General features: G+C 45.1%; 1 protein-coding gene across 2 annotated transcripts in view; it reads left to right on the top strand.

Annotated features, from left to right (window-relative positions):
* The window catches only part of cwf19l2 (CWF19 like cell cycle control factor 2), a 201,683-nt gene that overhangs the window by 106,167 nt on the left and 82,530 nt on the right, over positions 1-12,986 (top strand). For both annotated transcript variants that reach the window (XM_038817825.1, XM_038817827.1), the window contains exons 10-11: positions 10,939-11,049; positions 12,769-12,885. In XM_038817825.1, coding sequence (XP_038673753.1) covers positions 10,939-11,049; positions 12,769-12,885 — 228 coding nt within the window. The remainder of the gene's footprint in view (positions 1-10,938; positions 11,050-12,768; positions 12,886-12,986) is intronic.

The raw sequence follows: 12,986 nt of genomic DNA on the forward strand, positions 1-12,986 counted from the left end.
CCTCCCCGATGAACTCAATGCATTCTATGCTCGGTTCAAGCAGGTAACCAACAATCCGCTGTCTATTGCCCCAGCAGCCCATAATTCACCCATACCCACCATCACAGCTTCCGAAGTCAGATCGGCCTTCCGAAAGTGAACCCTCGGAAGGCGATGGGCTCGGATGGGATCCCTGGTCTTGTACTCGGAGCCTGCGTGGACCAGCTGGCAGAGGTATTCGCGGACATCTTTAACCTGTCCCTACTCCACTCCGAGGACCCCACCTGCTTCAAGAAGACCACCATCATACTGGTACCAAAGAAGAACCAGGCAACGTGCCTCAATGACTACCGTCCGGTGGCCCTGACTTCAGTCGTAATAAAGTGCTTCGAGAGGTTGATCAGGAAGCGCATCACCTCCATACTCCCAGAACACCTTTTATCGACTGTAATTCGCATACCGTTGCAACCGGTCCACATCAGACGCCAGTTCTCTGGCCCTACACTCAGCCCTAGAACATCTCGAAAACAAGGACTCCTACATCAGACTCCTATTTATTGACTACAGCTCTGCCTTCAACACCATAATCACAGCCAAGCTCATATCAAAGCTCCAAAACCTAGGACTTGGCTCCCCACTCTGCAACTGGATCCTCGATTTTCTGACCAACAGACCACAATCAGTAAGACTGAACAACAACACCTCCTCCACAATAGTCCTCAACACCAGGGCGCTGCAAGGCTGCGTACTTAGCCCCCTACTCTACTTCCTAAGCACACACGACTGCGTGGCAAAACTTGGTTCCAACTCCATCTACAAGTTTGCTGATGATACAACCATAGTGGGCCAGATCTTGAATAACGATGAGTCAGAATACAGGAGGGAGATAGAGAACCTAGTGGAGTGGTGTAGCGACAACAATCTCTCCCTCAATGCCAGCAAAACTAAAGAGCTGGTCATTGACTTCAGGAAGCAAAGTACTGTACACACTCCTGTCAGCATCAACGGGGCCGAGTTGGAGATGGTTAGCAGTTTCAAATTCCTAGGGGTGCGCATCTCCAAAAATCTGCCCTGGTCCACCCACGTCGACGCTACCACCAAGAAAGCACAACAGCGCCTATGCTTCCTCCAGAAACTAAGGAAATTCGGCATGTCCACATGAACCCTTACCAACTTTTACAGATGCATCATAGAAAGCATCCTATCGGGCTGCATCACAGCCTGGTATGGCAACTGCTCAGCCCAGGACCGCAGTAAACTTCAGAGAGTTGTGAACACCGCCCAGTCCATCACACGAACCTGCCTCCCATCCATTGACTCCATCTACACCTCCCGCTGCCTGGGGAAAGCGGGCAGCATAATCAAAGATCCCTCCCACCCGGCTTACTCACTCTTCCAACTTCTTCCATCGGGCAGGAGATACAGAAGTCTGAGAACACACACAAACAGACTCAAAAACAGCTTCTTCCCCACTGTCACCAGACTCCTAAATGACCCTCTTATGGACTGACCTCATTAACACTACACCCTGTCTGCTTCATCCGATGCCAGTGCTAAGGGGCTGGTTTAGCACACTGGGCTGAATTGCTGGCTTTGAAAGCAGACCAAGGCAGGTTCAATTCCCGTACCAGCCTCCCCGAACAGGCGCCGGAATGTGGTGACTAGGGGCTTTTCACAGTAACTTCACTGAAGCCTACTCATGACAATAAGCAATTTTCATTTCATTTCATGTAGTTACATTGTATATCTTGTGTTGCCCTATTATGTATTTTCTTTTATTCCCTTTTCTTCCCATGTACTTAATGATCTGTTGAGCTGCTCACAGAAAAATACTTTTCACTGTACCTCGGTTTACGTGACAATAAACAAATCCAATCCAATCCAAGATAAATGTCTGAAGGAGTGTTTTGATATGCAAATTAGCATACCAGTAGGAAAAACAAGTTTTACCTATGTGACCAGTGGGAAATCAATAGGAACAGTGAGTTCAAAGTGGAGAGATAAGGGAATCGGCACTTGTATGCTAAAAACTGGGTCTACAAAATGGGTAACATCAAAGGGAAGGAATGACATATATCATAGCAAGATAATTGGAGAAAGGGACACAGTAGAAAAGCTACCATCATAGCCACACCCAGCTGCAGAAAGTAGTCACCTGAAAACAAGTTATTGCTAAAAATCATCTGGTTCAAATCCAGATTGTGAACAGAGAAGATTACGCCTTTGCTGAAACTGTTTTGCCAAACGTGGGCAAATAACCTGTGTATGGTAACTATCTGTTGGATTTAGCTCATAGTTATATAGTATTGGATGTTGTTTGGGGAAAAGGGGCATCTCAGATTTCAGGAAGTGTAGGTAGTTGTGAACAAAGGAGTAACTTCATGAGATACTGGGCAGAATTTGGCATAGTGTCAGGCTCAGACAGAAAACTAGCTTGTAACTCACAAGTTGCACAGACCCGTTTTCTCACGGATTCCGACTCTCTTTGCCAAAATAAATTAGATGGTATGGTTAACACTTTGGCAGCGAAGGGCCTCATAGAGCCCAAAACCGACTCCAAAGAAGGGCACCCTGATCAGCACTGAAGCCTAACCACTGCTAGCTCCCGTCACTGAATTATCAGGGGCTCTTTCTCTCTCACTCTTGCTCTCTCTTCTCCTCCCCCCCCCCCCCCCCCCCCCCCCCTCCCATGCCAACCAGACAACAACGCACTTCATCCCCTCTAATGGGGCTCCCACTAGTGTCCACTGGCACTACCCCCCGGTGCACATTGGCACATGGCAACCTGTGCCGAGAGCACCCCCCCCCACACACGGAAACCCTGGGCCTATACCTACCTCTGCTCCCCCAGAGGGATTCCTTTGACTGTCTTATGCCTGTCCAAATCCAAATGTCGTATCGGTGAGGTATGAATATTTTGTATGGAGGGAATCATTTGGCAGGAGGTGGGCTGCTAATAACATTGAAATGCATTCCAATTTATTAAAATGAAGCTCACGACCTTTGTGGTCGTGAACCACCTAATATCCCCGGCGAGGGCAAGGGAAAATCGGGAAAAGTGCTGTGAGAATCTCCATTGGCGGGATCCCCAGCTTCGCTGGCAGCGCACCCATGCCCGTGGGTTTCCCGACGGCATGGGATGGCTACAATAGGAAACTCCATTGGCCAGCTGCCGGAACGAGAAACCCACTGCTAGCGGGGACGAGCCACCTGAAAATGGGGCTGATGGGACGGAGGATCCCGCCCTCAATTTCTGGAGAGAATCACATTTAGAACATAGAACATAGAACGATACAGCGCAGTACAGGCCCTTCGGCCCTCAATGTTGCACCGACATGGAAAAAAAACGAAAGGCCATCTAACCTACACTATGCCCTTATCATCCATATGCTTATCCAATAAACTTTTAAATGCCCTCAATGTTGGCGAATTCACTACTGTTGCAGGTAGGGCATTCCACGGCCTCACCACTCTTTGCGTAAAAAACCCACCTCTGACCTCTGTCCTATATCTATTACCCCTCAGTTTAAGGCTATGTCCCCTCGTGATAGCCACCTCCATCCGCGGGAGAAGGCTCTCGCTGTCCACCCTATCTAACCCTCTGATCATTTTGTATGCCTCTATTAGGTCACCTCTTAACCTTCTTCTCTCTAACGAAAACAACCTCAAGTCCATCAGCCTTTCCTCATAAGATTTTCCCTCCATACCAGGCAACATCCTGGTAAATCTCCTCTGTACCCGTTCCAAAGCATCCACGTCCTTCCTATAATGAGGCGACCAGAACTGTACGCAATACTTCAAATGCGGCCGTACTAGAGTTTTGTACAACTGCAACATGACCTCATGGCTCCGGAACTCAATCCCTCTACCAATAAAGGCCATCACACCATAGGCCTTCTTCACAACCCTATCAACCTGGGTGGCAACTTTCAGGGATCTATGTACATGGACACCGAGATCCCTCTGCTCATCCACACTACCAAGAATTTTACCATTAGCCAAATATTCCACATTCCTGGTATTCTTTCCAAAGTGAATCACCTCACACTTCTCCACATTAAACTCCATTTGCCACCTCTCAGCCCAGCTTTGCAGCTTATCTATGTCCCTCTGTAACCTGCAACATCCTTCCGCACTGTCTACAACTCCACCGACTTTAGTGTCGTCTGCAAATTTACTTACCCATCCTTCTGCGCCCTCCTCTAGGTCATTTATAAAAATGACAAACAGCAACGGCCCCAGAACAGATCCTTGTGGTACGCCACTCGTAACTGAACTCCATTCTGAACATTTCCCATCAACCACCACTCTCTGTCTTCTTTCAACTAGCCAATTTCTGATCCACATCTCTAAATCACCCTCAATCCCCAGCCTCCGTATTTTCTGCAATAGCCGACCGTGGGGAACCTTATCAAACGCTTTACTGAAATCCATATACACCACATCAACTGCTTTACCCTCGTCCACCTGTTCAGTCACCTTCTCAAAGAACTCGATAAGGTTTGTGAGGCATGACCTACCCTTCACAAAACCATGCTGACTATCCCTAATCATATTATTCCTATCTAGATGATTATAAATCGTATCTTTTATAATCCTCTCCAAGACTTTACCCACCACAGACGTTAGGCTCACCGGCCTATAGTTACCGGGGTTATCTCTACTCCCCTTCTTGAACAAAGGGACCACATTTGCTATCCTCCAGTCCTCTGGCACTATTCCTGTAGCCAATGATGACCTAAAAATCAAAGCCAAAGGCTCAGCAATCTCTTCCCTGGCTTCCCAGAGAATCCTAGGATAAATCCCATCAGGCCCCGGGGACTTATCTATTTTCACCTTGTCCAGAATTGCCAACACTTCTTCCCTACGCACCTCAATACCATCTATTCTAATAGCCTGGGTCTCAGCATTCTCCTCCACAATATTATCTTTTTCCTGAGTGAATACTGACAAAAGTATTCATTTAGTATCTTGCTTATCTCCTCAGCCTCCACACACAACTTCCCACCACTGTCCTTGACTGGCCCTACTCTTACCCTAGTCATTCTTTTATTCCTGACATACCTATAGAAAGCTTTTGGGTTTTCCTTGATCCTACCTGCCAAAGACTTCTCGTGTCCCCTCCTTGCTCGTCTTAGCTCTCTCTTTAGATCCTTCCTCGCTTCCCTGTAACTATTAAGCGCCCCAACTGAAACTTCACGCCTCATCTTCACATAGGCCTCCTTTTTCCTCTTAACAAGAGATTCCACTTCTTTGGTAAACCACGGTTCCCTCGCTCTACCCTTTCCTCCCTGTCTGACTGGTACGTACTGATCAAGAACACGCAATAGCTGTTCCTTGAACAAGCTCCACATATCCAGTGTGCCCAACCCTTGCAGCCTACTTCTCCAACCTACACATCCTAATTCATGTCTAATGGCATCATAATTGCCCTTCCCCCAGCTATAACTCTTGCCCTGCGGGGTATACTTATCCCTTTCCATCACTAATGTAAAGGTCACCGAATTGTGGTCACTGTCTCCAAAGTGTTCACCTACCTCCAGATCTATCACCTGGCCTGGTTCATTACCCAAAACCAAATCCAAAGTGGCCTCACCTCTTGTTGGCCTGTCAACATATTGTGTCAAAAAACCCTCCTGCACACATTGTACAAAGAACGACCCATCCAATGTACTCGAACTATATCTTTTCCAGTCAATATTAGGAAAGTTAAAGTCTCCCATAACAACTACCCTGTTACTTTCGCTCTTTTCCAGAATCATCTTCGCCATCCTTTCCTCTACATCTCTAGAACTATTAGGTGGCCTATAGAAAACTCCCAGCAGGGTGACCTCTCCTTTCCTGTTTCTAACCTCAGCCCATACTACCTCGGAAGAAGAGTCCCCATCTTGCATCCTTTCTGCCACCGTAATACTGTCCTTGACTAGCAGCGCCACACCTCCCCCTCTTTTGCCCCCTTCTCTGACTTTACTAAAACACCTAAACCCCGGAACCTGCAACAACCATTCCTGTCCCTGCTCTATCCATGTCTCTGAAATGGCCACAACATCGAAGTCCCAGGTACCAACCCATGCTGCCAATTCCCCTACCTTATTTCGTATACTCCTGGCATTGAAATAGACACACTTCAAACCACTGACCTGAACACTGGCACCCTCCTGCGAAGTCAAATCTGTGCTCCTGACCTCTCTACTCTCAATCTCTCGCACCCCAAAACTACAATCCAGGTTCCCATGCCCCTGCTGAATTAGTTTAAACCCCCCCAAAGAGTACTAACAAATCTCCCCCCCAGGATATTGGTGCCCCTTAGGTTCAGATGTAGACCATCCTGTCTATAGAGGTCCCACCTTCCCCAGAAAGAGCCCCAGTTATCCAGAAATCTGAATCCCTCCCGCCTGCACCATCCCTGTAGCCACGTGTTTAATTGCTCTCTCTCCCTATTCCTTGTCTCACTATCACGTGGCACGGGCAACAACCCAGAGATAACAACTCTGTTTGTTCTCGCTCTGAGCTTCCATCCTAGCTCCCTAAAGGCCTGCCTGACATCCTTGTCCCCTTTCCTACCTATGTCGTTAGTGCCAATGTGGACTACGACTTGGGGCTGCTCCCCCTCCCCTTTAAGGACCCGAAAAACACGATCCGAGACATCACTTACCCTTGCACCTGGGAGGCAACATACCAAACGTGAGTCTCTCTCGCTCCCACAAAATCTCCTATCTGTGCCCCTGACTATTGAGTCCCCAATTACTAATGCTCTGCTCCTCTCCCCCCTTCCCTTCTGAGCAACAGGGACAGACTCCGTGCCAGAGGCCCGTACCCCATGGCTTACCCCTGGTAAGTCCCCCCCCCACAAGTATCCAAAACGGTATACTTGTTACTCAGGGGAACGACCGCAGGGGGTCCCTGCACTGACTGCTTCTTCCCAGTCCCTCTTACAGTTACCCATCTATCTCCAGTCTTTGGTGTAACTACTTCCCTGAAGCTCCTATCTATGACCACCTCTGCCTCCCGAATGATCCGAAGTCCATCCAACTCCAGCTCCAGTACCATAACTCGGTCTTGTAGGAGCTGGAGCTGGCTGCACTTCCTGCAGGTAAAATCAGCAGGGACACTAACGGCATCCCTCACCTCAAACATCCTGCAGGAGGAACATTGCACTACCTTCCCTGCCATCCCACTTAATTTCAACCAAGTTCTGGTAAACAAATATAAAACAAATAAAAAATAATAATATAATATAGCACTTACCTGCTCACACCAATGGGTCTTATTATTAGGTTAGAGGAGGAGGGCGGGTGGGAGACACTACACGTGTAGTGTCTCGGGTATCCTCTCCACCAGAATTTATTGGCTAGGAGAAAATCCTTCCCAGAAGTCCGCGGGTCGTACTTCCGGTTCCCGCCTTATATTATCTTTGCTCCCACTGGCACCCCGCCGCTCTTATCTTTTCAATGTCCCAGCTGTCTTACCTCTCGCGCTCTTTTCAATGTCCTGGCTGTCTCTCCTCTCTCGCTCTTTTCAATGTCCTGGCTGTCTCTCCTCTCGCGCTCTTTTCAATGTCCCAGCTGTCTTACCTCTCGCGCTCTTTTCAATGTCCCTGCTGTCTCTCCTCTCGCGCTCTTTTCAATGTCCCAGCTGTCTTCCAAATTCCCGTGAGGTTTTTGACCCGAGCCGCCAATTCTGCGGATGGTGAGTACGGGCTCAAAATCATGCCGAGTGTGTGTGTGTGTGTGTGTGTGTGTGTGTGTGTGTGTGTGTGTGTGTGTGTGTGTGTGTGTGTGTGTGTGTGTGTATATATATTATCAGTGTAATTAAGTGTACTTCTTTCTTGTCATGTGTAGGTAAATAAATACTCTTTATTAATTGATCACAAAACAATTGGACTGTTCCTCTCTTGTCTGCATATCTTTTCTCATAATGTATCAAATTGAAAATATACATCACTAAGAACCGGTATTCCAAGTTACCCTTCTGGGTTTCCGGATATGCTCTCATTTACAATCGGCGAGGTTCTTAACACAAACCTAGTCTGGCATATTTCAGAGCTTGCCCAGCTCAGTCCGTAGTGGCGCTACCAAACCACTCTTGGTGATGTGCTTTGAAATCCCTCACGAGAACAATTTGTACTCTTGGTACGCTCTGTGCTTCTATCAAGTGGAGTTCAACATGGAAAGGGTACTATTTATCAGCTGAGGGAAGGCAATATCTTTCTTTTCCCATGTTTGACTCCATTCCATGGTATCAGGTCATTGTTGAGAACTCCCAAGGCCATTCAATCCTGACTCTCAGGTGAGTCTGTTCTGTTGGTGTTGACCTGCATTGGTTCCACATCCCCATGTCGTAATTTCAAAATCCTCATCCTGATCTATAAATTCCTTCATAGCTTTGAGCATTTCCTACTTCAGTAACTTCCTCAACCTAATGCTTTTCCCCATGTCCTTTATTCCTGTACTTTGGTAAAACCTGTACTATATATTTTCACTTTTCAGTGCCACACTCAGCTCTAATCTTAGGAACTCTTATTTCCTCTCTTTGCAGCATTGAGTGCTGTCACAAAACTACATATTTTTCTGGTCTTTTTACTTCTTCATGAACAATTTTTTCAATTTTCTTCAATACTTGTATCACTATGTTAAAGGCACTAGAAAAATGAAAGTTTGTGGTTCTTTTTCTCAGTCGAAACTTTCAGGCAAAATTTATTGGAAACATTTCCAAGTTAATTTGTGGCAGATTTTTCAGGGTGTTTCCCACCGGCCGTGCCAGTGAGTTCCCCACCGCTATCAAATACACTGGTCACTGTTTTGGGCCCTGGGGAATTTCTCACCAGTTTAGTCCACCACAGTCAGAATTTTTTTCACCACTGGGGAGTTGAACTCCGCGATCAGGCCACCATTTTGAAAGAATGCCACACACGCACGCACACACACACACACACACACACACACAACTCGCTACCACTCTTCTTCAGGCCCCCCCCCCCCAACCTCCTAGAGGCCCCTACATACCTGCCATTCACTCCTTCCCACCCTTCAAACCTCATCCATCCTCCTTTAATGTGCATGCCCCCCCATGGGCCCTGACCCTTGGCAGTGCCACCCAGGCACCCTTGCACTGTCACCTGGACAGTGCTTCTGCTGGCTTGGCAGTGCCACCTGGGCACCTTGGCAATGCCAGGGTGCCAGCAGGGCAATGCCAAGGTGCCAGCGTTCCAGGGGGAGGGCCAACCTGCACTATCCCTGACCACCCAGGGACTCTGATGGCCCGCTAGACCAGGGGTGGGCAAACTACGGCCCGCAGGCCGCATGCGGCCCGCCAAAGGTATTTCTGCGGCCCACCAAGTCATTAAAAAAAAAAAAAAAATTTTTTTTTTTTATTTTTTTAAAATTTAAAAAAAATTTTTTTTAAGGTTAATGGGGGGGGGGCTGTTGGGATACTTACTGGTATAGGGTGGATACGTTGACTTGAGTAGGGTGATCATTGCTCGGCACAACGTTGAGGGCCGAAGGGCCTGTTCTGTGCTGTACTGTTCTATGTTCTATATGACGCACCCAGAATCATAACCGGGTGAAGTAATTATTTTACTTAATATACTATGCGGCCCTTTGTGAATTGTGAATTTCTGAATGTGGCCCTTGCACGGAAAAGTTTGCCCACCCCTGCGCTAGACCCCCAGGTGCCTTTCCGCTTGGTCCACATTTGTGTGGACCAGCATTGAATGGTTCTCAGCTGCAGCCTCTCTGGAGAGGCTGGTAGATCCCAGGTAAGCATGCCTAAGTAGGTCTAAAACCTACTTGGGTGTGTGCCGTTTGGTCACATCCCTTTTCGGTGTGCTTCAGATTCACACCCCTTTTGGGTGTGCTCTTGGGACTTGAGTAGATCCCATAAGGCTTGACGGCTGCCGGGAAGCCTATGAGAGGCCTCTACAAGGATCTACTGACCACGTTGTGCTCTCAGTCGAGCGCAAGGCGGCCACAAATGTGCGCCTTTAATATCAATCTTTATGCACCTATAAAATATACCATGTCTGTTTTTGCCAAAAGCCCATATATATGCTCTTTCCGGCATTGGTCAGTGGATAGTGATCAGGATCTGGAAATGTGACTTTCCCTAACTTACAAGTGCTGAGGTCAGTTGTAGTACTCTGGCTGCCAAGTACTCAGCTCAGACCTTTGAATGAACCTGTATTCTGTTTATACCACGTTGTCGGTGAATGAAAAGTAAATACTTAGTAAAATTGCAATATAGTGCCAACAGCATTAATATAAATTTAAAAAATAAAAGAAAAATGCTGCGAATGCTGGAAGTCTGAAATACAAACAGAAAATGCTGGAAAAACACAGCAGGTCTGGTAATATCTGTGGAGAGAGAAAGATATTGAGTCTGTAAAGCACTTCTTCAGAGCTGAAGAGAGTGAGAAAAATGTGATGGATCTTGCACTGTTTATAAAATGTTAACAGGTCCCTGACCTGCAATGTTACAGTGACGCCCATCGCAAACTAGAGGAACAGCACCGTATCTTCTGATTAAGCACTTTGCAGCCTTCTGGGCTTAACATTGAGTCCAACAACTTCAGACCATGAAGTCTCTCCCCCAATCTTGACCCCCTTTTTTACTCCATTTTTTGTTCTAGTGCCCCATCCCCTCAGGCTCATCTGTCATTTGTTCGTCAGGTTTGCTTTCACAGTATGCTGACCCTTGTTCTGCTGTAAACACATTCTGCTATCATATCTTAATGCCACTGTTAGTACCTTCTTTAGACTTTAACACTACCATTAACACTCCTTTAATGTGCTCATGACATCCTTGTCAAACCTCTTCCAGCTCCTACCTGTCCTGACCGTCTATTTTGCAATTTCCTCTGATGTCATTGTGATCATTTTTTTGTGTATTATAGTCTATCTGAACATTCGGAATAGTTTATACACTGGATATTTTAATTAATATATTTTAAATTTGAAGGAACTGGCATCCAAACTTAAGGCTCAGTTGGAAGAAGCTCATAAAATGAAAAGTCAAGAACAAAAGCCTATTGCAGTAACTTCTACAGCACCAAAGAGGACAGACAGTGGGGTAAGACTGCATCTAATTTAGAATGATTTAATATCCTCAATATATCTGTCCCATGTAGAAACTAATAAATAGCTGTCATATCTTGTCATTGTAAATGAGCCTTTTGAAACATTGAGTAAAATCAATGCAACGTGTATTTTGAGGTTTGATACTGTCGGAAAAACAAAAAATCTTGTCCCATTGTGCTGGACTTTGTTTCTACTTTACGCAAATTATTAAAATTATTAACATAGTATTCAATTTTAATATTTGATGAAACTAAAGTGATTTGTAGCTTGCAAAGTGGTCGCTATGACAGTGTTTAAAGTTTTCTCCATATCATCTCCACAGTGTGAACGTTTATGCCGTGTGTTATCTATTCTAATGTATCAGCACCAAACAACCCTTACTATCTAGATTTAATATTGATGCTTTCATCTATATTTGGAAATACCATCCCCAAAGGGTATGGGGTGAGTGCTAGAGTATGGTGCTGAGATAGAGGATCATCCATGATCATGTTGAATGGCTCGAAGGACCAAATTATGTACTCCTCCTATTTTGTGCTTCTATCTTTCAATACTTGACAATGTGCTGTTCATCACTCTATTAATTTAAGTTATTCACTATTTGTTTTGAAGTAATTTCTATGAAATGGTCTTAGTTGAGACATGGAACCATTAACTTTTAAGATTCAAAGATCAAATTTGCAGGATAAATGTTTTATTCCAACACAAAACAACTGGCTTCACTTAGTCAGTGATTGAGCATGAGATGGAAAGTACTGGTGCAAGCTGCCAAATGTTATTACTGCTCAACATTTTTATGTCTGATTAGAAACTGGCATAGGTATTTTTTGCTGTGGAAAAAGAAAGCTTCCTGAGTATATTTCTGTTTTTGTATAATTATTTCACCACCATCTAACACAAGCATTAATTTTTATATATTTGAAGCTAATTAAATAGAAAATCTTACTGATCTTGCTTGTAAATGGTCTGGGTGCAGAAAACTTGCCAGTTTTTAATTAGTGTAAAACATTGTCTATCTATAGCAACGTTGTAATCGTATGTAAAATCAATGTCGTGTGGATGTGGTTACTGGGTTACAGGGCTGAGACCTAGTTTGAAGCTGGTGTGGCATAAAAGTACAACTATGTGACTTTCCAATGACTTGTCCTCCCGCTGTCATTTGCCCTCCAGCAAAATTATTAAAGTGAGCATCATACTTCTGATGACATCTGGGTTATATTTTTAGTGGGTCCTTAGAATAGCTACTAGAGGCATGGAAAACATGGGCCTTTCCTTATTAACCATTAAACTGGTGGCACACAGATGCAGGTGAAAGAATGTAATTTGTCACGGACATCACAGTAGAAATTAATCCGCCTGTTTTCCGGGACCAGTGCAGATCAGTGATCAAGCACAGCCTGTCTCACTGTTAAATTGATGGGCTTTATGATCGAAAAATTGATAAATTGTGAACCAACTTGATCTCCACAAGTCTTTGTTTAGTGCTATTTGGTGAAAGTTCACGCACTTACATACATGTTCTTGTAAATTATCCTCCAAGTTTGATTTGACAGGGTTGTACCTGTCATACGTTACTTATTTGTACTGATACATTGCTGAAACTGCCTTGCTTGGGCAATTGTCTAACAAATTTCAAAATTGATATGGGATAAGTTTTGCAATAAATATATAAATTTAACTAAGAGGCTATTTTTTTCTTTAACTTATCTAGGCAGATGACAATCAAGAGGTGATTCTTGTTCGAACTGATCAATCGGGGAGAGTGTGGCCTATTGGAGCTTCAGCAGAATCCTTAACACAAAAAGGAGGAAAAAAGAAAAGACAAATGGTAAATTTTACATAACCATGAATTTGATTAATAGTTATAATTACAAGTTAAAACTGGTAACTGCTTCCAAGAACTTCACTTGGCTCTTTGCAGAAATGTCA

This window comes from Scyliorhinus canicula, chromosome 14 (genome assembly GCF_902713615.1).
Source record: "Scyliorhinus canicula chromosome 14, sScyCan1.1, whole genome shotgun sequence".
NCBI lineage: Eukaryota > Metazoa > Chordata > Chondrichthyes > Carcharhiniformes > Scyliorhinidae > Scyliorhinus > Scyliorhinus canicula.